General features: G+C 37.0%; 1 protein-coding gene across 5 annotated transcripts; it reads left to right on the top strand.

Moving 5' to 3' along the window:
- Nucleotides 1–22: 22 nt before the first annotated feature.
- tnip1 (TNFAIP3 interacting protein 1) lies at nucleotides 23–23940 on the top strand. Of its 5 annotated transcripts, none has more exons than XM_065242486.2 (18): nucleotides 23–185; nucleotides 5652–5821; nucleotides 6396–6545; nucleotides 6632–6720; nucleotides 7211–7273; nucleotides 7748–7942; nucleotides 8742–8836; nucleotides 9074–9209; nucleotides 11406–11498; nucleotides 11595–11660; nucleotides 12750–12881; nucleotides 19596–19724; nucleotides 20280–20405; nucleotides 21601–21726; nucleotides 21848–21929; nucleotides 22553–22740; nucleotides 22956–23040; nucleotides 23407–23940. In XM_065242486.2, the coding sequence occupies exons 2-18, from the start codon at nucleotides 5677–5679 to the stop codon at nucleotides 23466–23468; spliced, it is 1962 nt and encodes a 653-aa protein (XP_065098558.1). In that variant the 5' UTR covers nucleotides 23–185; nucleotides 5652–5676; the 3' UTR covers nucleotides 23469–23940. The 5 variants fall into 5 exon arrangements, with proteins under 5 accessions (XP_065098558.1, XP_065098591.1, XP_065098582.1 ...); XM_065242519.2 differs by lacking the exon at nucleotides 23–185 and adding an exon at nucleotides 3851–3998 and having other exon boundaries at nucleotides 21848–21928; nucleotides 22561–22740; XM_065242510.2 differs by lacking the exon at nucleotides 23–185 and adding an exon at nucleotides 3851–3998 and having other exon boundaries at nucleotides 21848–21928; nucleotides 22555–22740.
- The last annotated feature ends 351 nt before the right edge of the window (nucleotides 23941–24291 follow it).

The following is a 24291-nucleotide window of genomic DNA, read 5'->3' as shown; positions in this document are numbered from 1 at the left end:
TATCTCTTGTCTGGTAACAGACTGTAGTTTCTGGACACATACCAGGTCCCACTTTTGAGCTAAAAAATATCAGAGCCGCTTACTATGTGGGAATTCCCCCTTCTGTTTAAAAACACTGCAAACGCTTCCCCCATTGCCACTAGTTTCCTTAAAAAACGCCTCTCGGACACAACTATCATATGTAGGTGAGTAACTATGCAATAATATTAAATATCAGCTAATATCTAGATTTGATAACAGAAATAATTTGACATGTCTTTGCTTATTTAAAGTGTAAGATAGGTAAATCAGTACATTTGCATTTTCTTTTCACCACATTTTTTAAACATAGACCATTTTAAAATCTGCTTGCATTTATCAAACTATGATTGATCTTATGGATTTGATCTCATTTCACATTACACTTTAACTATACATACATGTTTTTCAATTGCTTGATTTTTAACCATAAATAAGATGAGCAAGATTATCATATATGTGTACTGTATATATATTTACATGCTTTCTTATATTTACATTTTGAAAGTTGGGCACCTAGACTCTTAAAAAAATCATTTTTTTTGACACCATACAGTTGTTAACAGAATCTACAGTATAGTATCTGTGTGATGTTCATCTAAAACACCACAGTAAAACATTTCCACAAGATGTCACCATTTATTTTCAAGGCAAAGTGGATGTTAGGTTCATCTTTATTAATAATGGCTGCAATATAACAATAAAAAATATTGTTTTATATTATACATTTAATATGTATTAATTATTATACAATGGGGCTGCTGAATGCTTTATTCTGATTGGTTGAGAAATGTTCGACAGGTGTGCACTATTTTTCGAATAACGCACACCTGACCAAATATCTTAAAATAACCACAAGAGAAACTAAAGGATGACTTTGTTGCCTAAGATTTTTGGTGCCTAAGGTTTTTTTGTGAGTTTTTTAGCTTAAAAAAGGATATGGGCAAATGTATAAGTTAAAGTTAGAGGTTTTCTGAATTACTAAAACGCATCACTTGTTTTCTCAAAACTTTAAACACAAATCCAAATTGTCAAACTAAATTTATAGAACCCCTGACTCTTCCAGCAAAATCAAACAATTCCTTCAAAACCATTTCACCTTAATCAAACAAATCTTTTAAATCATGCACACAAGAGTCTGTAATATAAAACACTACAGAACATTCATTAGACACTAATAGACAACACGGCATTCAGACATCTGCTTACAGAAAAATACATGTTTATTATATAACAACACAACACACTTGACAAATACTGTAAGAAATCTCTATTACTGTAACCACAAGTTTACTTTAGTAAATATAGTGAAAACTTTACTGTAAGTACTGCAAGTAATAGTCAGTTTACTATTACAGTAATATTACTGAAGGCAAAACTTGTCAGCAATCCAACTGCAAATTTTGACAATTGCATCATCTCTGGTGTCACGTTCTTCCTCATACTCTTCATCTGCATCTCACATTGTTTCCAATCCACACAATTGGTAAAAATACCATTAGAAAAAAGTGTGTACATTCGATGATAAATATGTTGTATTTGTGTTCAACTTTTGCCTGCCTGTATTTAGCATTTTTAAACCAAGTGCATTGCTATGTTAAATGAGCACTGTAAAAATTTTCTGTAATTATGCAGCTGGTTGCCAGTAACTTACTGTAGAAGAAAAAGACTGAAAATATTTTATGTTCATTTAACTATTGGCAGTAAATAACATCAATGTAAAATCTACAGTAAGTTACTGGCAGCTAGTTGCCAGTAATACCCAATAATAATGTAGTTTCTACAGAATTAGTTGAAATTAGTGAATACTTTGTGTTTAGAGTTTTGCAAAAAGAGGGCATTAATTGACAAATAGGTTGAGGGCATTATGAATTTGGTTTAGAGTTTGTGGCCGGTTGCATAAACATAGCCGTGATGTTAAGACTCTGCGTTAAGAATGAGTCTGACTAACTAATCAGTTTTATTATTTGGATTTAAATTAGACCAATCTACCTTTCTATGTAAAATACTTAAAACAGTAATGATCAGTCTTGAAGAAAAAAATTCATGACTAACTTTTAAGACTGAAAGGTTAATGCAACCGGCCATTGGGGTTTAGTGTTTTAGCAATTAAGAAAAACTGTAATATCACAAACAGATTTGTGTGAATTACCCAATAAATTAAATTCCCTTCAGGAGTCCATCCGATTCTCCACCTGTTTACTTTTAAAATGTGCCTCAGTTTAATATAAATGATGGTGAATCATATCATATGTGTTAGTTTTAGATGGTGAAGCAAGCTTGGGCACTGGGATTCATAATGGAGAAAAAAGAGATTTAATACACAGCACAAAAGGCTTTTGAAATACAAGCAATTCCAATAAGATGCAACACAATAACATCCCCATGACTCATGACTGAATACTTTCTAATGCACCTGAATCAAACTGGAGCGTTTACTTTAATCATGTTTCTAAAGTATTTGACATGTACAAACAATACAGTCATTGGTTTATAATGTCTATGAGACAACTCTACTCTTACTCAACATCTCTTTATACTGGTTGTCTGCGAGATTTACTAGAGTTGGGTATTAAGAATATTATTAGCTTTCATGAAATAAACGTAAGATCCTCAGTTCTGCACTTTTAAAATTACACAGTGACCTAAGAACCATTTTCCTAAAGAACCTCTGACATCATTTTCACAAAAGATTCTTGAGGTGTAAAGAATGAAATCAAGTCCGAGTCTTTGAAGGAACGAGTCCAAGACGAGTCAGAGAGAGCAGAAATCAGTCTCAAGCCTGAGACTGGACTCGAGTACTACATCACTAGTTGATATTATATGTAGTGCAGTGATTCTCAAACTTTTCCAGCATGTGGTCCCCCTTTGGTACGGTGCATCCTTTTGTGCCCCCCCAAAGAAAATTGATAACATAAAAAAATTACAAAACTTGAGTTAAAAAAATATATTAAATGATACAATGTAGTGCTGTTGGTTATAAGCCACATTTTTCTGAGGTTTGATGCACAGGATTTATGATAAATAAATGTATTTTATAAAATGTCATAAACCTGGGGCCCCCCTGGCACCATATCACGGGCCCCAGTTTGAGAACCGCTGATGTAGTGTAGTGTAGTGTAGTGTAGTGTAGTGTAGTGTAGTGTAGTGTCCACAAAGAGGACAGCAGATGTCCTTTACAAAGCTATTAAGGGCTGGTTTCCCAGACAGGGATTAGACCAGTCCTAGACTAAAATAAATGTAAGAGCTGTCCAAACTGAAAACAACTTACACTGACATATCTTAAAATACATCAGTGCCCTTGTTTTGTTTCAAAAGGCAAGTAATGTTTTTATTAAGGCATATGTTTGTTAAAACTAGTTAATTTCCTAATTAAACTAAGGCTAAGTCCTGGCTTAAGCTAATCCCTGTCTGGGAAACCACTCCTAATGTTCAAGTTATACCCCAAATGTGCACCCAATATGCATTTTTATCATTTATATAGTTCATATTTTAGGGCTTATAAATAAACAAATACGTCAAAGTACTTACAGGTTATGTTGTCTGATAGGGTTTAAATGTTACTGCCCCTAGCGGAATAGATGCAGCATCAGACAAAGGTTTTTAGTTACGAATACTTTTTAATACATTTAATTAACAGATATCAGCGATTATTTATTTATCCGCTATCCATTATCTCTTGTTAAAATACACAAAATAAAACAAAAAATAAATAAAACCATTTTTAATCATTCCCCCCCCCCTATTTTTTTCTGTTTCAATTTTATGGTGATCTATTTTCATGGATTGATTAAGGTATAACGCATTTAATGAGAGAAACTGAATAGTGAGTTTGTCTTTAATGATAAGACAGATGTGTGGCTGTTGAGTGCGCGTGAACGCGCCTCTGTTTACATCTGCTCGCGGGGTGGAATTTCCCGGCTCGAGCCGCGAACCACTTCCGCAAACCATCGGCCGATCAAAGACGCGTCTCCATCAAGGTACAGAAAGAGATATTTATTCTTTAAAAATCCCCAGCCACACACAAAATATAAGCATTTATAACCGTTATCGTGTGATCGCGCTGTTCTGCTCGTTCTCAGGGCATCGTTGTGTGTATTTCGGTTGTGTTTATGGTTTAAAGGAGAGCTAGCGTGAAAGCTTTTGTCTGCTAGCGTGATAAACACATCACCTGACGTTAGCCGGATGCTAAGCTAATAGCAGCATATATTTGTTTTGTTTTGTTTTTTCGAAGCGAGTCGTTGATTGATTAAACATAATAGGTTGGCTTGGTAACGTTAGTGAGTTTTCGGCTCATGGTTAAATCAAAAGCTTAAGATGGCTATACTGTGCGTTTCAGATCGTATTGTTAAGTGAAGTCATTTATGAGCTGTTGATTCAGAGCTCGAGGGGATTACAGATAAACATGATCCTTTAGATAAGGTTTCCTTTTGTCCAAAGTCACCGATCAGCGTTGATGTTGACAGTAACAGAGCTGTTTTAACAGGTCTTGTCATGGAAATGAAAGTGAAAGGGTTTAGCTGATCCGGGTTGTTAACTGTACATAGTGTGCACTTGTTAAAGGTAAGTTAGGTGGCTGGCTGACTACTGTGTTTAATAATTTGTGATATATTGTCATACTGTCGTCTTCTGGTGGCACAGGATCGTTTTATTGCTGTATTTTGTCCCTGGTTTGATTTGTAACTAGGTACAAACAGTCTTGGGTAAGTTACTCAAAAAGGTAATTAATTATTACTAGTTTATTATTGACATCTTAAATCATGTAATTAGATTAGTGTACAACTTTTAATCTCTCCAGAAAGACTTATTACTAATTACTCTTTACAAAGATAATCTTGAAACGGATCAAATAAATCATATAAAAGTACATCAATTATACTGGTCACACTTTAAGGTCTAATTCTTACTATTAACTACTTTTGCTTCCATATAGTCCCAATTACTGCTTGTTAATACTTAAGTAATTAATAGTAAAGTAGTTAAGTTGAATTATTGGTAGGAATTAAGGATGTAGAATAAGGTTTTACAAAATCAGGCATTAATATATGCTTTATTAACAGACATTATCTCAGTAATATTAATGCTAATAACTAACCAGTAATAGTCAGAATTGAGTGTTACCATTATTCGTATTAACTATTTAAAGTGAGAAAGATACATAAAAACATGCATTTTAATTGTTGATGTTAAATTCACTATTGTATTATATATTATTGATCTACAGTCCATACACAGGATTTACTTCAATTACATCAGATGCTACTGTCATTAAATTAAGGAAACATTAATTAAATTACTTAGTAACTAGTTACACCCAACACTGGGTATAAATGTTGTTTTTTGTTATTAAATCCTTTAAAAGTGAAATCTGCATAACCTCTGTGTTAAGATCAATGTCCACTGTTTTAGACTTCAGTCATTGAACACATGTTAGTTATGATGATAGAAAAGATGAGCATTCAAATCATGGAGTCTTGAAATAGTCAAAGAGAAATCCCCAAGATGTCATTATTCAAATGTCCCTTTTTGAATTGCAAATCAGTCACCAATCTTAACTCACCTTTCTACTGCCGGTTGATATTACAGTGGTAATCTGAGAGTTTTGTTTAACCCTGATGTTTCCTCTGTTGTAGTCCAGGGAGACATGTTTGGTAAGTGATGGAGGGAAAAGGCCCGTATCGCATCTATGACCCCGGTGGGAGCGATTGCCAGGTGAAAGACGAGGCCAACAGCCTCAGCTACAGACAGCTGCTAGAAGAAAACACCGTACTGAGAGAGAGAATGAAAGGACTGAAGAGTTTAGGTGAGGACTCTGGAGACGATGCCCATCAAACTTTAATGCTTTTTAAAAACAAATTAAACCGAGCTCTCTCCTTAGTATTCAGCATTGGGGACTTAAAACCTTATTGTTTTCTATGAATGTATGCCACAGCATATGTTATGAATGAACTAAGCTAAATGTCACAAATGTTGCTCATTCTCACCCACCTATATTCTCAGTTTATTTATAAAGCACAATAAAAACAACAGTAAGATAAACATTCAATACAAAGAAAACAATACATCATATATTTAGACAAAAATACCTCATCGATTAAAGAGAGAGGTTTTTAATTTCGTTTTGAAAGTGGTTGGTTCTGATGGAATTAACCTTATGAAGAACTAGTCTATGGCAAAAGTCACCTTTTGTCTTTAACCTATATTAGATCAAAGGTATGTTGCTAATATTAAGTCATAGCTCCTTTGTTGAGTTAAGAATAGAAAAATGAAGCGATTCCAGATTTTCAGCTTTTGGCAGCTATGCCTCAGTAAACATGTGACAAACTACACCTTTATTTTGTTTAGTTATGTCATCTTATCTCTCACGTGACTGATAGGAGATCTTTTAGAGGAGTCTCAGACAGAGGCGGCGAAGCTTCGGAAGAGGGTGGAAGAGCTGGTGAGGGATAATGAAGCCTTGAAATCCTCCACGACCAGCTTCGCTTCCAGCCTGTGTATGGGCACTCCGGTTCAAACAGACACACAAGGTAAAGTTCAACCTCAGATCCTGAGCGAGTGTTCACCTGGTTAGACTTAATAATCTGGATCTTTTCTGTTGTTGTGTCTTCTTTAGGTCGTGGTAAACATCACGCTCATCCTTCATCAGAAAGACAAGAATCTCGAGATGGCTTAACTGGAAATACTTTACAACCAGAGGCAACTGTAAGTGTTTATATGTCCGTGTGGATTATAAACATACATTTGTTTTGTTTGGTGACTATCAGGTGTTATTAGTGCTGTCGAATGATTAATCACCTAATTTATGTGTTTGTACTGTGTGTTATTATTATTATTAATATTATTAATATAAATACACACATGCATGCATAAATTTAAAGAAACATATGAGTTATACATTTGTTTTATTTATATGTTATGTAAAATATAAATAATAATTTGACAGCCCAAATGTGACAGGCTTTATGTGTTGCTGTTCATGTTTTATGTGACTGAGCACATGTTTTTTTTTCATTCACCACATAAGCTTTAGATGTAAATATATGACATAATTTTGAAGTATGTTGTGAAAATCATATGCTGGGAACGTAACAGTTCTGGTCATTTTTCTTTTATGCTAACAGTTACACTGTGGTTTGATGTTGTCTCTTACTGTCAGAAAGTGTTGCAACGCTGTGAATTCTTCTGTTTACAGGAAAGTTCATCAGAGTTTGAGGTGGTAAATATGGAAGAGAAGACCGCTTCGGAAACCCAGACGGTGAGTTTTATGGATGTTAGGAAATCCTGGGCACGTGTGAAATTGGTGCATTTCGAACATTGGGTTTCCTGTCATTCATGAACGGGCACACAAGCGAGATTACAGTCATAGTAGTTGCTCAGCTTTTTTCTCACTGCCCTTCCTTATCAAGGCTGTGTTCATCGTAATGAATCAACAGATCTATATGAGACTCTTCCCAGGATGACTCACTCAAGGGAAACTCCAGGATTCAGTTAGTAAGCAGATAGACTCGAGCGTGAAAGTACGGAATATCTCTTTGGGTGAAGTTACAAAACTTTCAAAAGTTTGTGATGGCAGAAATATTAATCTACAGGTTTTTGAGAGTTTTTTCTCTCTCAGTGGGGAGGTAATGATGGTAAGGGAGCCACTAGATGTTCCAGTAGGTAGAGGTGTTATGTATTATGGGATTTTTTGGAAAGAGGATTCAGACATTAACACTGCCTTGTGATGCAGACCGGGGCGATGCACCTGCCACAGGAGAACCTCGAGCTAGCGAGTCAACTCCGGCGACTGGAGAGCTCTTTCAGCGTGTTCGCCGAAGAGTCCAATCCCAACCAACTGCTTGCTCACCTGGGCCGCATGGCTGTTGAGTTTCACCACCTTTCATCCAAGGTCCAAAAGAATGAACAGAGAACGTCTCTTCTGCAGGTGAGACCCTGAAAAACCTTTAACTAAGGATACACAGATGCCCCACTTTGGTTCATATGATGGTGAGGGAGCCTGGGGTACTGTTTGGTTTTCTTTGCTGTGAGCGAAGGCAATGTTAAAGGTAACTTAAAAATTACATTTAATAAAACGTATTAATCGCCGGGGGAGGAGTTGTACCAAGGGTTAGGGGTATAACAATACATGGATATGGATCGATGCATCGAATAAATATTTAAAAATACGATGCATTGATGCCACACATAAAATATCAATATGGAGTACTTTTATTTTCATGTCCTCATTTATATGACGTAATGTCCATCTACGTATTTCCGCCAAAGCATTTTCATTTATTTTCATTTGCTAGTCTCAGCAAGTGAATGCGATATAGCAACAAAGCGGTTGTAGCAGCGAAAACACAGCGAAAGAGACAGAAGATGTGACTGCTATCAGACGCAAATTGTGGGTTATATAATATTTGGTTTTTGGAAAATAGATCGGACAAACAGAAAACCTTTGCCAGCACCGGCTGAAACACCTAAGACTTTTACTGTTGCTATCATAATAAGATTGATTTTATGTGACTTATTATTTTCTTAGTTTATTGTTGTATATGCGCCAATTTGGCACAATTCTGTCATTTTTTTTAAATGAGTTTAATTAAATGTTCATGTAACATATTTTGGTTGAATTCGTGAGTTGTTAAAAATGTAACTAGGCATGTCATATTTTAAATGTGGATAAATAATCAAATTGAATGGAATAGTAATTGCATTTTTTATATTATTTTTATCTCTAGACACTTTGCGAACAGCTAAGACAAGAGAACAGCGAACTTCGGAAAAAAATGGAAGAGGACCTTCAGTACCGCAACCGTGACTTAGAACAGCTGAGGTAATGTAGTTTTTCATAGTTTACAGTACAGTATCTTTATTTTTCACTTGAAAGGAGCATAGAAATGACTAAGCAAAATAAAACAAAAAATCCAAGTATAGTCAGTGTTTCCAACAGTGCTGGAATTGAGGGGTCTTTCCAACTGCTTTCCTGTCCCTGTCATGAACTTCTGTAGACTAACCCTGTGAACAACACTAATACCTCAGGTTTGGTTTTGGTTTTGTCTTTTCTGGACAGGCAGGAGAACCTGAAACTGAAAGAGCAGGTGAGCGGAGGAGCACAGACAGCACCCAGTGAACAACCCAGCCCGAAGGAGGAGCAAGTCAAAGACGACGGAGCCAAAACCAAGGTGGAAGTGACCATGAATCAGCAGGTGTGCATTTATTTCCTCTTCAGGTGTCCTGATGTCTTCTAAATTTATGTGAAGTTTTCCATTTCCCTCTGAGAGCGGTGATGTCGAGGTTTAGTTGCTGGTTTGTCATCTTGTGGGAGTTCTTAAAAAAGAACCAGCGTGTAAATCGTTCTCCAGTTTCTATATCGAGAAGCTTCTTATTGAGTCACTCTCGATGCTCAGTTTAGATTCGGGAATACCACCTCGCTTCTGAAAATTGTCCTTCCTCAATGGTCTTTTTGTTCAAGTTCCTCAATTGTGGGCTTTTTTCATGATATGACTAAATATTGAAGAACAATACACATTGACATTTGTTGTGTTGTTACGTTCTTACTCAGCCTTGGTGGTTGTTGTTGTTGTGTTGTGTGATGGGAAAATTCTGCTTGTCATGTAATGGGGTGCCATTGATTGTGTTGTGTAATCAGTCTGAGGTCTAGGTGGGATACTTAATCATGTTTAAAACAATAATGATGATTCAGAAGAACTCTCAGTTCTGTTGAAAAGATATGAGATGGATGCAGATCTGGTGATTGTTTATCATTTCATGTTTACTTTTCTGTTTGACACAGCTATGGATTGTCTTTGTCGTTGTTGAATGATGAGCAACACTGAAAATGATTCCTCTTTGTAATGAGTGAATTTACTTAGAAAATGTGTGATTGCCTCAAAATTATCAAGCAAATAACTTTAAAACTTTTGAGTTTGTTAAGCTTACTTCAACTTTGTACCTTGTACTTGTGTGTTTGTGAAGATAACAAAAAAATCTTAAGTACTGATAACACCGTTTGTCAAATTGAACCTAGATTATCACTTAGAGCTTTAAGTATAATTCATATTACTAGAAAAATATGTGATAACTGATTACCTTACGTAACCCATAGTCACATTATTATTGAAACAGATAATAAAGATGATTAAATTATACAATGTACCGTCTATCCGGACTATCGGGATTAAAAGGGATAGTTCACTCAAAAATGAAAATTCTGTCATTTACTCATCCTCATGTTGATCTAAACCTGTGGGATTTATTTGTTTCTGCTGAACACAAAAGAAGATATTTTGATAAATGATGATAAGCACACAGCTGATTGTAACCATTGACTTCTTAATTGGCGGACTTCAAAATTGATTTGGTAGTGTTTGTGCGAGTGCAAATGATTGTTGTGGTGCGACCTGTTTTAATTTCATTACCAAACATTTGCATATACTGTGGAATAATTAGCAAATGTCTCATAGAGACCAATGAAACTTTAGACGGATGACTTGTGCTGTTTTGAGCATCCAAAGACACGAAAACACGAATTTCATATGTAGAGCTGCTGTCAGAGTTCACATGGATTTCATTGTTTTAATGAGAAACGCAATCGTCAAACCCGCATGGACAACCCATCAGAGTAAAAGTCTATTAAACGAAATGAAGTTGACAGAAATATATTACTGTTAAACAGTAAAATCTACTTTTAAATTTTTTTTGTGATTTTAAATTATTTCTTAAGTAATATAATCATCCTCAAAATATTTGTACTTTCATTTTTTTTATTTAAACAAAGTTTGCAGCACTTTGACAAAATATATAAAAATACCTTTTAATGAAAATGTTTTTGTTTTATTTTTATTTAATTATTTTAGAAAAGATAAATGATTACATTTTATGAATTCAGTTTATTAAACTTGCTGTTAACCATTAAAGAAAATGAAAAGTAAAAAAATGAATTCAGAAAAATAAAAACTGAAAAAATTGGATTTGTGAATAAAAAAAATGTATTGAACATTTTAATTATATAAGAGCTTGTTTAAAAATGGGCCAGGCACAAGTGTGTGGCAAATAATTTAAGATTAAGTATGATTGTTCAAGCTTTTAATCTGCAGGATGATGAAGTTGTGGTGCTCCTATAATTTTCTATAGATGGTCCTAAATTTTTTACTGGTGCTCCTAACTTTTAAGTTAGAAAAGTGAACTTCAACCCCTGCTACTATGGAAGTCCATGGTTACAGCAGCTGTGTGCTTACCATCATTTATCAAAATACCTTATTTTATGTTCATCAAAATAAAATAAAAACTCCTACAGGTTTAAAACAACATGAGGATGAGAAAATTCGTCTTGATTTTGATGCACTTTTGACATCCATAAAAAATACCCATTGATCAGCAAGTTTGTTTTCTTATGTTCACAGTCTGGTAAAGCTGCTGAAAAAACGCCATCTAAGACCTTGGATCCCGAGATGTACGAGAAGAAGATCAAGCTTCTGGAGAAACAGAGAAGAGATGTAAGACGTTTTTTCGGAGGTCCCCTGACCCCTGCTGTTGTAATTTCCCATTGGTTTAAGTGTGACGTGTGAGCTGTAGCGTTTGACCTTTCTCAGGTACTGGAGGTGAACAAACAGTGGGACATTCAGTGGAATTCTATGAAGACACAGTTTGAACAGAAGGTACATCATCATCATCATCATCATCATCATCATCATTACAACATCTATACACTATACACATCTTCCATTTGACCTTGTAACCTTTGTGGCTCACCTTGCTGCTGGTAAGCGTGACATAAAAACATAAATGACATGAATCACTCTACTAAGAAACAAAGATTGCTTAATCAATCTGTCCGTATTGAATGGAGGTGGGAGATGAATCACTACACGTAAAGCGGCGACCCGTTACTGCGTTTGGGTGTCTGTGGAAAGGCAGTAGGGTACAGGAATGGAAATGGGCTCTGTTTGAGTGTCACGGTGTTGTACACCAGACCACAGGCCCCTCCTGTCACACCTCTGGTAGAATTTCCCTCACCTCGCCTGTACCCACCGTCTTCCTGTTGTGGCTCGCCGGAGCGACCGGCTAAAGTCAAAGAGCCGCGTGATCTCACGCCTGACTGAGTGTTGGGTGCTGATCTCTGCGTTTGCTCGGGCTGAATAAAACGAAAACTTGACTGTTTCTCTGTAAGCATCCTCTGACGTCACTGGGGATGATTTAAAACTCATAGCAATGGAACAAAAACAGCAAATCTCCCACTGTGACCTTTATTTGTTTGTCTCATTTATTGTTTGTTGTTTACATGGGGTTAAACAACATGTTTCTGAATCAACTAGTCGGTGGTTTTCTGAACGTTTCCTCAAAAAAAGGAAGTTTTTATAGATTCTGTCACATAAAAGGAAATCCTTAAATGAGTAACAATGGGCTGTCATGTTAATTACTTTTATGCATTTTTTCAGTATGTGTGTTCCCGGGAACCTGCAACCCTTGCATTACGCAATCCTCCATCTATTGAGATAAAAGAACTCCGTTTATTAAATCATCTCAGTTAAATATAGTTGACTAGTCAACCCCTCTATACTGAGTGTTTAAGCTGTACATGATTTTGATCAGCTGTTTTGCTGTTCTCAATGTACTACAGGATCAACAGGGACTGACTTTAGTATTGTTAGTTGAGATTTGAACAAATGAATCTGATGCTATGTTACAAAAACAAACTAACAGAGTAATTATAATTTTTTAACACACAATTTTCTCTCTCTCTGTAGATTACTGATCTCCGGCAGAGGCTCGCCGACTCTCAGAAAGCCGTTCTTGAACTGGAGGCGGAGCGCGAGCAGAGACAAAGAGACTATGACAAAAAACTCCTCCTCGCCAAGTCTAAAATTGACAACGTTCAGGTACATAAGACTCTCTCTGCTGCTCATCTGATGCATATTACGCTCACAATTTTAATATGTTTAAAAATACACATTTACTGTTATCAGTTTAATGAAAAAAAAATTGTTAACGCATGATGTTGGACACGTGCATACAGATAGTTCACCACTGTTCTACCATTATTTTATGATTGTCCAGTAATGATGTGACTCAGTGCTGTCCTGACGGTAAAGTAGGGCTGTGCAAAAAGTTGCCTGCAATTCTCATGCGTGTTTCATCAGTAAAGCCGGTTCGGTGATTAGTATTAAATCACCATCAGCTGCTTTCAGATGGAGCGGCATTTACTATACAGACTGTAGTTCACAGATAAGCTAGACAAAATCACATAGATTATCGGAGTCGATTTTCCTCGATTATGAACCCGATTTTGCCTAACTTCTCTGTGAACTATGGCTCTGTATAGTAAATGCCGCTCTATCTGAAAGCAGCTGATGGTGATTTAATACTAATCACAGAACCGGCTTTACTGATGAAACGCGCATGAGAAACGCAGGCGATTTTTTTGCACAGCCCTACGGTACTATATTTATACTCAATGAGAGATTAATATTAAAATCTTATCAGTTAATGTTCGGTTAACAAGCTGTGGTTGTCGGTCAGGGAAATGAACTGAAATGAACATCCCTACAATCTACATTTCAGTATATTGAAAATGCACAGTAAATACTGAAGTAAATCATAAAGTGTGTACATCTTTTCTGATCAGAATGTCTTCACGTTTTCTTTACTGTGTATTGTTTTCCACACCATTCATTAAACAAAACAAAATAATGTCAGCCAGACTGTGAAAGTGGATGGACCAGACTTCATTTTGGTATTAAAGAAATACACCAGACATGGACATTATAATGTGACGTGAACAGAACCCATTACACCATGTCTACATGGGACATTATGACTATTGTGTCGTGTCCAGTGTAAACGGCATCAATGATTAGGTTCGGTTCTGTTGTCTTTTGCTGCTTGGCATCGCTCACAGTAGGTTTAGATAAGTAAGAGCTGGAGTATAGACGGTTTCATCGGACGCACGTGCGGTGACGCGATTATGCAGTGCGGTGTCTTTACTTCCGGTTTCAGTTTGTCTAACTAGTGTCTAAACTGAATTCTTAAACAGATACCTCATTTTGGTTTCCTAGGTAATCTAAGTGTTGTTTATTTAGCTTGTTATTTAAATAAACTACTTTAAAAGGACTTTGTTGTTATTTATTCTTATTACACGGCTCTCTGGAATGCTTGATTCTGATTGGTCAGTTGAGACATTTGCAGGTTCGTTCTTTTCGAATAATAACCGCTCCAAAATAATAACGCATAGCCGGTGCTACTTTTACGAGTAAGATCGCTCCGCGCCAATAAAGATCAATAAAGATTACTGTCTGTTTGGCGCCATCTTGTGACAAACACTGGACAACCACGACAAGACACAGAGAGCTTACTGAGACTGAACTTGACAAAATAGAGCATGACAGCTACGAAGCCAACACACAAAAAAAACAGAATGGGCATTAAAACTTCTCAAAGACTGGCTAAAAGAGAAAAAAATGGAGACAGACAAGTATGAAGCAGAGGATCTTAATAAGGTATTACGATCATTTTATGCATCTGTGCAAAGTTTCGCGGAAGGATAAAAATGTTAATTTAAAACAAATATGCCAATAAAATGTTTCAAATTCATATTCATGTCCAGTTTTTTTTCTTATGTGGCAAGTAGCCGTGTAATAAGCGGGATAATGTAGAGGCAGCCGGTAGTTATTGGGAAATAAGCCCCTTCAGTGTGATACAAGACCCTCCGCTTCGCGTCGGGTCCTGATCACACTGTCGGGGCTTATTTCCCGATAACTACCGGCTGACTCTACATTATCCCTTACTTAGCAGATTTTACCGGAAGTTACGCATGTTCCATGAAAGCCGCTTGTTTATGTTGTTACTGCTGAAAACGTCCATAGTTTGTTCTTTCATGCGTACATGAGCGCACACACATAGTCTTGCAAAGCTTAGTTCATTTGATTCGTACGCAGACACCGAAGTTTGATGCGTGTGCATTGCAATATGTCTCCTGGGCTTCATCCTCCTGTACATACATGTGCAACGACATATGCATACAAAGTACACGCGGTTACAAAACTCCACTGGTGCAGATCTGACTCTCTGGTTCTCTCTGTACTTCAGGTGGAGTTAGACGAGGACATGTCCTCCTCCATTAAAGAGTACCAGCTATCTGATGCACGGTTTTACAATACCTTTGTTGTGTAAGTGTGTATTAGTACATGTTAACAATATGCAAAAGTTACAAATCCCAAAATAAACCAAGACGCGAGTTATCGTCTCCAATGTAAATCGTAAATCTCTTTTCTTGGACTACAACAAACACACAGATTGTAGGTAACAGTTTACTTCCTGGGATTGGTGATGTAGAGAAGACACAACATTATTATAAATCATCCCGCTTAAGACTCCCAGCCTGTAAGTAGTGTTTAAATGTTTTATATTTAAAGACTTTAATACTGACTAAACCATGATTCAAACACAAGTTTTGTGTAGTGTAGAGTAGCTCTTGTTGTTTGTCGTTTCTACGATCACAAAAACAGACATGGTTTTAATGTTTCAGTATCATTATTTTACCAATCTGTTCTCTTCTGCTCAAGCAGCGCTGGTAAAGTTGATCGATCAGCTTGGTCAGCTGTATTTTCTGGATCAGATTTGGCTCGTAATGATAAGGTAGTAATTAAAGACAATATTATCTCCTGTCAGGGAGCTTATCTTCAAAACGTGGTAATGAGCGTCACATTTCTGGATGATGTCAGAGGTATTCAGGCCAATCACAACGTACAGATTAGCTGGCCATTCAGAGGACATTGCGTATATCAGATCAGTGAGCTTTGTACAAAATCAATGCGTTTGAGAAAGGCAGGGATAAATGGAGCAACAATAATGCACGGTATGTGGAAAATAATGTGTTTTTAACCATAAACCACACAAACACGTTGTATTATACCACATACACAAAATAACCTTGTTTTTAGCAATGTAATAGGTGCACTTTAAAGGAAAACACCACAGTTTTTCAATATTTAACTATCTTCTTTCCTCAGCCTAGGTGAATGAATATATATACCTACATTTTCCCTATGCGTGCACTTTTAATCTTTGTACAGCGCATCATGAATGTGTTAGCATTTAGCCTAGCACCATTCATTTCTATGGTTCCAAACAGGGATGAATTTAGAAGCCATCAATACTTCCATGTTTTCTCTATTTAAAGACTCTTACATGAGTAGTTACACAAGTAAGTATGGTGACACAAAATAAAACTTTTGTTTGCAACCATAGGAATGAATGGCGCTAGGCTAAATGCTAAATAGTAAAAATATTGAAAAATTGTGGTGTTTTCCTTTAACACTGAATATGAATCTGATATTTACAGTCACTGTTAAGCTTCATTAGACTCCTAAAGTGTTTTGGGTTTTCTCTTGGGAAGCACCGGTCTCTTCTACATATTGACCATCAGTATGAGTGTAGTTTCTCTTTCAGTCCTCATAGGGGGTGGTCACGCTCTATATAACCTCTCTCATAGTCTAGACTACAAAAGTCAATCAAACTACTGTCATATGATGATTGGTTTCAGTTTCACATTTACAGACCTCATATCTGCATAACTTTTAAAGGTGTGGATGTTTTGTCAGCGTGACTCCCCCACATCAACCTTTAGAAAAATTTGGTTTTTTTGGGGGGAGAGTCATTGAAGTAGAACTATGTGGAGGTTGTTTGAAAAAGACATGTCACAAGACTTTAAAGGTCTTTTTTAGAAAATATGCAAATTTTCCAGCTCTCCTAGAGTTAAACATTTGATTCTTACCGTTTTGAAATCCATTCAGCCGATCTCTGGGTCTGGCGCTAGCACCTTTAGCAAAATCCATTGAATCTGATTAGACCATAAGCATAACACAAAAATAACCAAAGAGTTTGGATATTTTTCCTATTTAAATCTTGACTCTTTTGTAGTTACATCATGTAACTCTAAGGGGCTGGACACACCAAAACTTTTAAACGCGGCTGAAAACGCCTTGAGGACGCCGAATGCCAGCTGTTTTTCAGCTGAGTGCCAGCTTTCTTCCGCTCTGCACTTTGGTAGCTGTGATACTTCAGCTGCGAGCCAGTTGGTTGATGTGGTAATGTCCCGCCCCTCCTCCACTGTGATTGGGCAGCCGCGTGAGAACTGACATTGACGAGCGGAGCTTTTCTCCCAAAGTTGAATCTCTTTCAACTCTCGACGCTCAGCGCCGAGCGCGGAAAAACCGCCGAGCGCCGGTTTTCAGGGCAGAAAAAACCCGCTAGCTGCTGGCTTATTTGAAAAACGCCGAGCTTCCATTGGAAACAATTGAAAACATGCGCCCTAAGACCTAAGACATAAAATTAAAAGTTGTGATTTTCTAGGCAGAAATGGCTCTTAAACTGTCGTAATAATCACTAACTTTGCTGCTCTAACAGGCGTAGTGATATTTCGCAGCGCCTGACAATATTCCCTTTAGTAACTTTCAACAGCTCTTTGGTTATTTTTTAGCATGATGCTAATGGTCTAATCAGATTGAATGGATTATGCTAAACTATGCTAAAAGTGTTAGCGCCAGACCCGGAGATCAGTGAATAAATTCCAAACGGTAAGAATTAAAATGTTTAACTCTAGGGGAGCTGGAAAATGAGCATATTTTCAAAAAAAGTGGAATGTCCCTTTAAGATGTCAAATAAATCTTTGGTGTCCCCAGAGTGCATAGAATTGACACTTTGTGGATGTGAGCAAAAATGTTTATGTGTGTCCTTTAAAATGTAAACGAGTTAATCTTTGCAATAAATGACAGTGCTGTGGTTGGATAGTGCAGATTAAGGGGTGGTATTATTATTATAATAAGATCCCCTTCTGACATCACAAGGGGAGCCAAACTTCAATGAGCTGTTTTTTCTGGGTTACTGGGTTGATCTTTTCCAGATTTTCTAGGTTGGTAGAAGCACTGGCGACCCAATTATAGCACTTAAACATGAAGTCAGATTTTCATGATGTCCCCCTTACTGTGTGCATTGCCAGATTTAAACTCTGAGCTGTGCAGATTGAGTTTTCCTGAGAATGAGTTGAGAACAGTGCTTCTGAATCGCTCTCATGGTACTTTGACGTGATTTATTGAACCAGGAAGACCTCACGGAGATAAAGAATCTCTTTTACAGGACTGTCCTGGCCAGTGGAACAAAACGTTTAAAACACACATAGACAAATCAACACACCATAGAGTCAGCTCCCAGCTCCTGGATCATCGATTTAAAATGATCCAGGGATACCCGGTTTTGTAATTTGAGGAGAATTCCAGTCTGGAAGTCAAACTAGTTAACACAGAAACACAACAAAACACTACAAACTCACAATGGTGCTCAGCGATGGATGGTGGCTTATATGTGCACAGACACGTGAGACAGTGAGGATGTGTGTGAAAAGAGAGGAAATGTCAATCTAGCTAACATGAATTTACAATGAATGTCTAATTTATTGTCGGTTCAGGTTAACACACGGTACCTTATTGCATAGTGTTACTTGTATGTGACTTGTTTGTGACTTATGCGCATTTTGCCTGTGCTGGTAAAATGAGTCGTAATTTTGAGCTAGAGGCGAAAGAAAGTCTAAATGTAGATTTTGGTGGAAATTGAGGTTTTTAAAATTTGGTACATTAAGCCCTCGTCTAGTGATCTCAATGTTCTAAATATAGTCAAAAAACATCTAAAATGATCTTTATTTGTAGGTTTTCAGAGGTGTATCGTCCTAAATGCTTAATCTAATACAAAGATGTGTCTTCATTCACATGCCCGTCTGATATTTTGGTTTGGATTTGAAACATGCAGGATATGTAAGGGATAATCCACGGCTAGCCATGCATTAAAGGGATTTTAAAGGTTGTCTCTGCGAAGTGCATTAAAACCCTTTAATGCATGGCTAGCCGTGGATTATCCTGCTTATACCTTGGTTAGTTAAAGCTTTAATTAATGTTTACAGTGTAATTTTTTAACAGACGGGTAAAAATGACGGTAATTTTCTTAAGTTAAGGCTCGGACTCCATCCACTTGAAATAAAGTAGTGCTGAAATAAAACCTGCGCACTTTAAAGAGAGACGCACTTATGTCTCTCTCGCTCTCTCTGTAAGTGTAACTGTGTTACTATGGTTACCAATGTTTATAGTAGCAGATTAATTTCTAACTGTAGTGAAGTGAAGTGAGTATTTGCCAATGTATGGTAACCCATACTTGGAATGTGACCTCTGCATTTAACCCATCCAGTGAATAGTGAACACACGCACTGCAAGTCGTGAACACACAAACACCCGGAGCAGTGGGCAGCTATCCCTGCAGCGCCCGGGGAGCAATTAGGGTTAAGGTGCCTTGCTCAAGGGCACCACAGTTGCAACCCGCCGGTCGTGAGCCTCGAACCAGCAATGCTCGGGTTACAAGCCCGACACTCTAACCACTAGGCTACAACTGCTCATATGTAATCAAACTGACTGGAACTACCTGTGCATTAAACGGTTTTAATGCACACCTTCCAGCCAATCAGAATCGAGTATTTAAACAGACCATGGTATAAATGTATATAAAGATCAAACAATGTATTTATATCTCTAAAGACATGTTTTCTCATATAGGGTGAGAAGGAATGCCTTACATCAGAGACATGTGAGTTAAAACAAAAGGTGCGTTACCTGCAGGACCAGTTACTTCCACTTACTAAACAAAGAGAATACCAGGAGAAAGAGATCCAACGACTTAACCGGGTCAGTAGTCAAAATCACATCTTACACCCACATCATACATCTCCACATAGGGACTTTCCATGTACATCTAAATCTAGCTTGTTATACTGAGAATTCGTCTAAACTAAACCCAGCATTACTAGTGAAGAAACACATTTAGGAACTAACTCTTCTGTTGAGGGGATCTCTTAAAATACAAACATTCACATAGAAATTTTGTAGCTGAAAAAAACAAATAAAAGTTGACCTTATCATTGTGTCGGCGTCTAATTTAGGCAATCTAACTGCCCACCATTTATTTCCCATGATTCATGAATCTAAGTTACTTTTTTGCCTTCATCACTACGTTTTTTAAATATGGATGTGTAAATATTTTGAAGTTGGGAAGCACAGATAGCCCATCTTGTCTCTCAAGTAATATAAAGTCATTAAAACTGCATGTCAAATAGGAATCTCTTCATCTACAGTATGATGTCACACCACACTGTTTTTAATCATATGGGCACAAATATTGCATTTTATATGTTATCATATATTAGTTCTGACCCAATATTGTTTGTTTGTTTGTTTGTTTAGGCTTTAGAAGAAGCATTGAACCTTCAATCTCCATCCTCCACTCAGCCAGGCATGAACCTGGGAGACGGTGTTGCCAACCTGAGACAGCAGGAGCTTCATACACAGATAGCTGTGTTAAAGGAGCAGGTACTTATTTAATCCTCTGGACACAGATGTCAAATCAAATAACACATGTTAGCCTTATCAAATAAGACTAAATGTTAATGAGGGTTCAGACAATAACTGGGTTTCCATCAAAACATCAAGTGAATCTTTTTAAAATTAGCAAATAAAAATGAAAAACAATGGAATGCTAATTAGGTGCGTTTTCATCAGGTTGTTTGAGTAAATGACGCTGGTATTGGTAATCCAAAGTCAGCCGACTCCCCAGCACCATATATGATAAAGACAACATCAGCTGAAACAGATAGACGATCAGTCACATGGGTTTAATGTTCGCTATGTCCAAATTTATTCTGCAAATATTTTTTCATCTCCCATTATTCACATTTACTCTTTTTCACAAAAACCACCTCACAACACGATCTGCTGACTCTGTAGCCGAATATAAGACTTGGCTAAAAACCCATCTCTTCTGCCAACACCTCACTTACCAATACAGAGCTTAATATCTTTCTCTATTTTCCATCTTTATTTGTGCATTTTCTGTAAAAAAAAAAAACCCTTGTCTTTATATACTGTGTTAGACTTTTGATATTTAGTTATGTTCTTGTGTTGCTATAATTGCTTCTATTGTTACCTCATTTGTAAGTGGCTATGGACCAAAGTGTCACTGTCTTCTAAATGACTAAAGTAAAAAATGTTTTGTGAATTAAGGGAGTTTTATTGCACACAGAATCATGATGATGGAAACATGGCACACCGTTCCAAAATAAAGAAGTGCTCGGGTTGTCAAAAGTTAAATGTTTTACATGATGAACCATACCTGTGGTTGACTTTGTCAATGTCATTCCTGGAATCAACCGGTTAAGAGTCATCTCAAAAATAGCCATGACAAGTTAAGTTTGTACTGAGTTTAGACTATAATTCATGTGCAGAGGATGTAATCTTGTCTTCAATACTCCTACAACCGTTATCCCAATGATTACAAACACCTGGAAGCATCATGGAAATTCCTGAAAATATTCAAGCTGTTATTATAGATAACAATGAGAAACAATGTATTGGACATCCTGCAGGTTTCTCAAAGGTTTTCTCCATGCAGGAGCTGTGCTTTCACTCATTCAAACTTTACATGAAATGAATGCGTCAGCGTGAATCATACAAAAGAGAGTTTTGATACGGCTCAACTTTATCATCATCATCATCATGTGTTTTCCAGGTGAAGATCTTTGAAGAAGACTTCAGGAAGGAGAGGAGCGACAGAGAGAGAATGAACGAAGAGAAAGAAGATCTAAGGCGGCAAGTGGAAAGATTACAGGGTCAAATGACCAATCTAACCAATCAGGTGAGCAGCTACACATGGCCTTCAGAAACGATCAGATCTGGCCAATCAAATGACAATCCTTTAGTCAATAATAGAGAGTGTGTGTGTATGTGTGTAATAATAGCGTGAATGTGTTTTTCAGCTTCATCAAGCACAGAATGAGTGTCAGAGAGAGCGAGCAGAGAGGTGTAAACTGGAGCGACTGCAGATGCAACACAAGCAGGTAAATCTCATTGGCTCCACCTTGTGACCGCATGAGTCCATAACAATCTCTCAGTGTATCTCACTCAACTTCCTTTATATTCACATCACCGGAAATAAGTCAGAAAGCATCCCGAATCCCTGATGTACCACGCTATGAGACACAATGACCCCAACTCCCTCAGAACTTCCTTACATATCAAGACTTTAGATCTTTGAAGGGAATTGAGCTGATGGCAGATTTTATTTTTTATTTTATTTATTTATCCAAAGCGATTTTTATCCAAAGCGACTTACAATTGCTATATATGTCAGAGGTTGCACGCCTCTGGAGCAACTATGGGTTAAGTGTCTTACTCAGGGACACAATATTGTGTCACAGTGGATTCAAACCATCACCACCCCATAGCTCAAGTCATTCATTCATTACCAGTGGTGGAATGATACGTAAACCATGCATAATGGTGAAGTGGTTACTGTAATCATACTAGAAGAATATATCAAGGCTATTAGCCAATCAGATTCCAGAACAGAAAGAACTGTTGTATAAATTAAAATATTAAACTGATGCTAATAATGTTTTATTGCTAAGAATGTTTTAGAAGACAAGTAGAACTCATTTTATTTTTGTTTTCCCATGTTTTGGAGGGGCAGCAGGAAAGGAGAACATCTGATCCCACGTCTGGCGCTCCCAACGGCCCCATGAGCCCTCCGTACTGCGGCCCATTTGTTCAGGTGGGCCATCAAGGTCTGGAGGGGTGGCCCATACACTTTCCTCCCAGGATGCCTAACATCAATACGGCACCCGGCAGGGATTTCCAGCCTGTTAATCCCGTAAGTTTTTCATGAATTTGAATCCTGCTAACCTCCGAGTAAAGAGCATTTGATTACATTATAAAGTATGTGATGATGATGATTTGTAAGAAGAGACACTCTGTGTTTAATATGCAGAAGTGGACACACATTGAATCATTGTTCTCTGAAGGCATCAATACGAGAAAACAAATGTAATCATTTCTTATTTCATCTATGTGTGTTTGTGTTTGTAGGGTTTTCCCTGGCAGTCATCATTCCCACAGCCACGTGGTTCAAGAGGACAGGCGGACACAGCAAGAGCGCCTCCAGAAACAGCAGGTATGTATCAGACAATAAAAACGCCTGACCCAGTGATATTTAAACTGAATCACTCATCATCTTCCACTGAAGGATGTTCAAATGATGACAATAATGTGAACCAAATAAAATCAGCTTACAATTTCACAATGATTTACAGTAGTTCACTTTCCATTTGCTTTATTCTCTGTCATTTTGATCCGATCATTATTACTCAACTCTAAAACAAATAAAAGCTTCTGACATAAAGCCAATGTTGTGTGTGCTGGGAAAATAAACCAGATTCTGAACGCAATCGAAAAATGATTCCCTTCTGAATATTCATGTGTCACATTATTCAACTCACTGCGAATTCAAAGATTAAGGAAAGATTTTTTTTGCTGACAGAAATGGGAGCTACTGGATTTGGGAAAAGGGAGCGTCCGAACATGGATCCTGGAAAGCACTAAACAGACACACACACATACACAGAGACACACACACACACACACACACACACAAACGCACACGCACATTCTCTCTCCTGGAATGGCTCATGGCTAGTAGCATGCTGCAGTTTATTTTCAGTTGGCATGGTGTGAACTATTGTTTTTTTCCTCTTGTGTACATATCTTCTATATCTACCACTGATACAAATGTTGTTTATATACTTAAGTTTTATAATCCTGTTTGTGAAACACTGTCCTGGCAAATTAAGAATATATATATACATTTATTATTTGATCTTTTTATGATTGTTAAAGATGAAATGATCTGCTTTATATAATTCTATGCAGGAACTGAAGTCAATTATTTAATGGATAAAATGATTGAATGTCATTTTTACACCGTATACCTACAGAGTTAAGGGAAAACAGTGTAATTATATACCACTTTATTGATGGAAAATAACCATATTAAATTAAATTAAATTAAATGAAATGACATTTATTGTAACGTCATTCCCTGACACATCAGAATATATATAGACTTGCGGTGGTGATAATAACTTGATGTCAGTGCACAATTAGAGAAAAGATAAAAGTCTACATCTAAAGCAAAGTTTTTATTTACAAACATCCAACAGCAGACTGGGACCGATCTGATTGGTGATTCATTCAACAGCCACGAGTAATCTGATTGGTGATTCATTGGTTGGTCACACACGCACACACAGTTGAATGTGTCATCTGTCCCACCATTTATTGAAGCCATATCCAGTCGATAAACCTTTTCATGGATTTGATTATGTTCTGTTAGACATTTCTATGGCTTGTTGATCTTTTAGTTGCT

Source organism: Paramisgurnus dabryanus, chromosome 16 (assembly GCF_030506205.2).
Source record: "Paramisgurnus dabryanus chromosome 16, PD_genome_1.1, whole genome shotgun sequence".
Taxonomy (NCBI): Eukaryota; Metazoa; Chordata; class Actinopteri; order Cypriniformes; family Cobitidae; genus Paramisgurnus; species Paramisgurnus dabryanus.
Note: the sequence above shows the minus strand (reverse complement) of the source record. Positions and strands in the feature narration are given on the sequence as shown.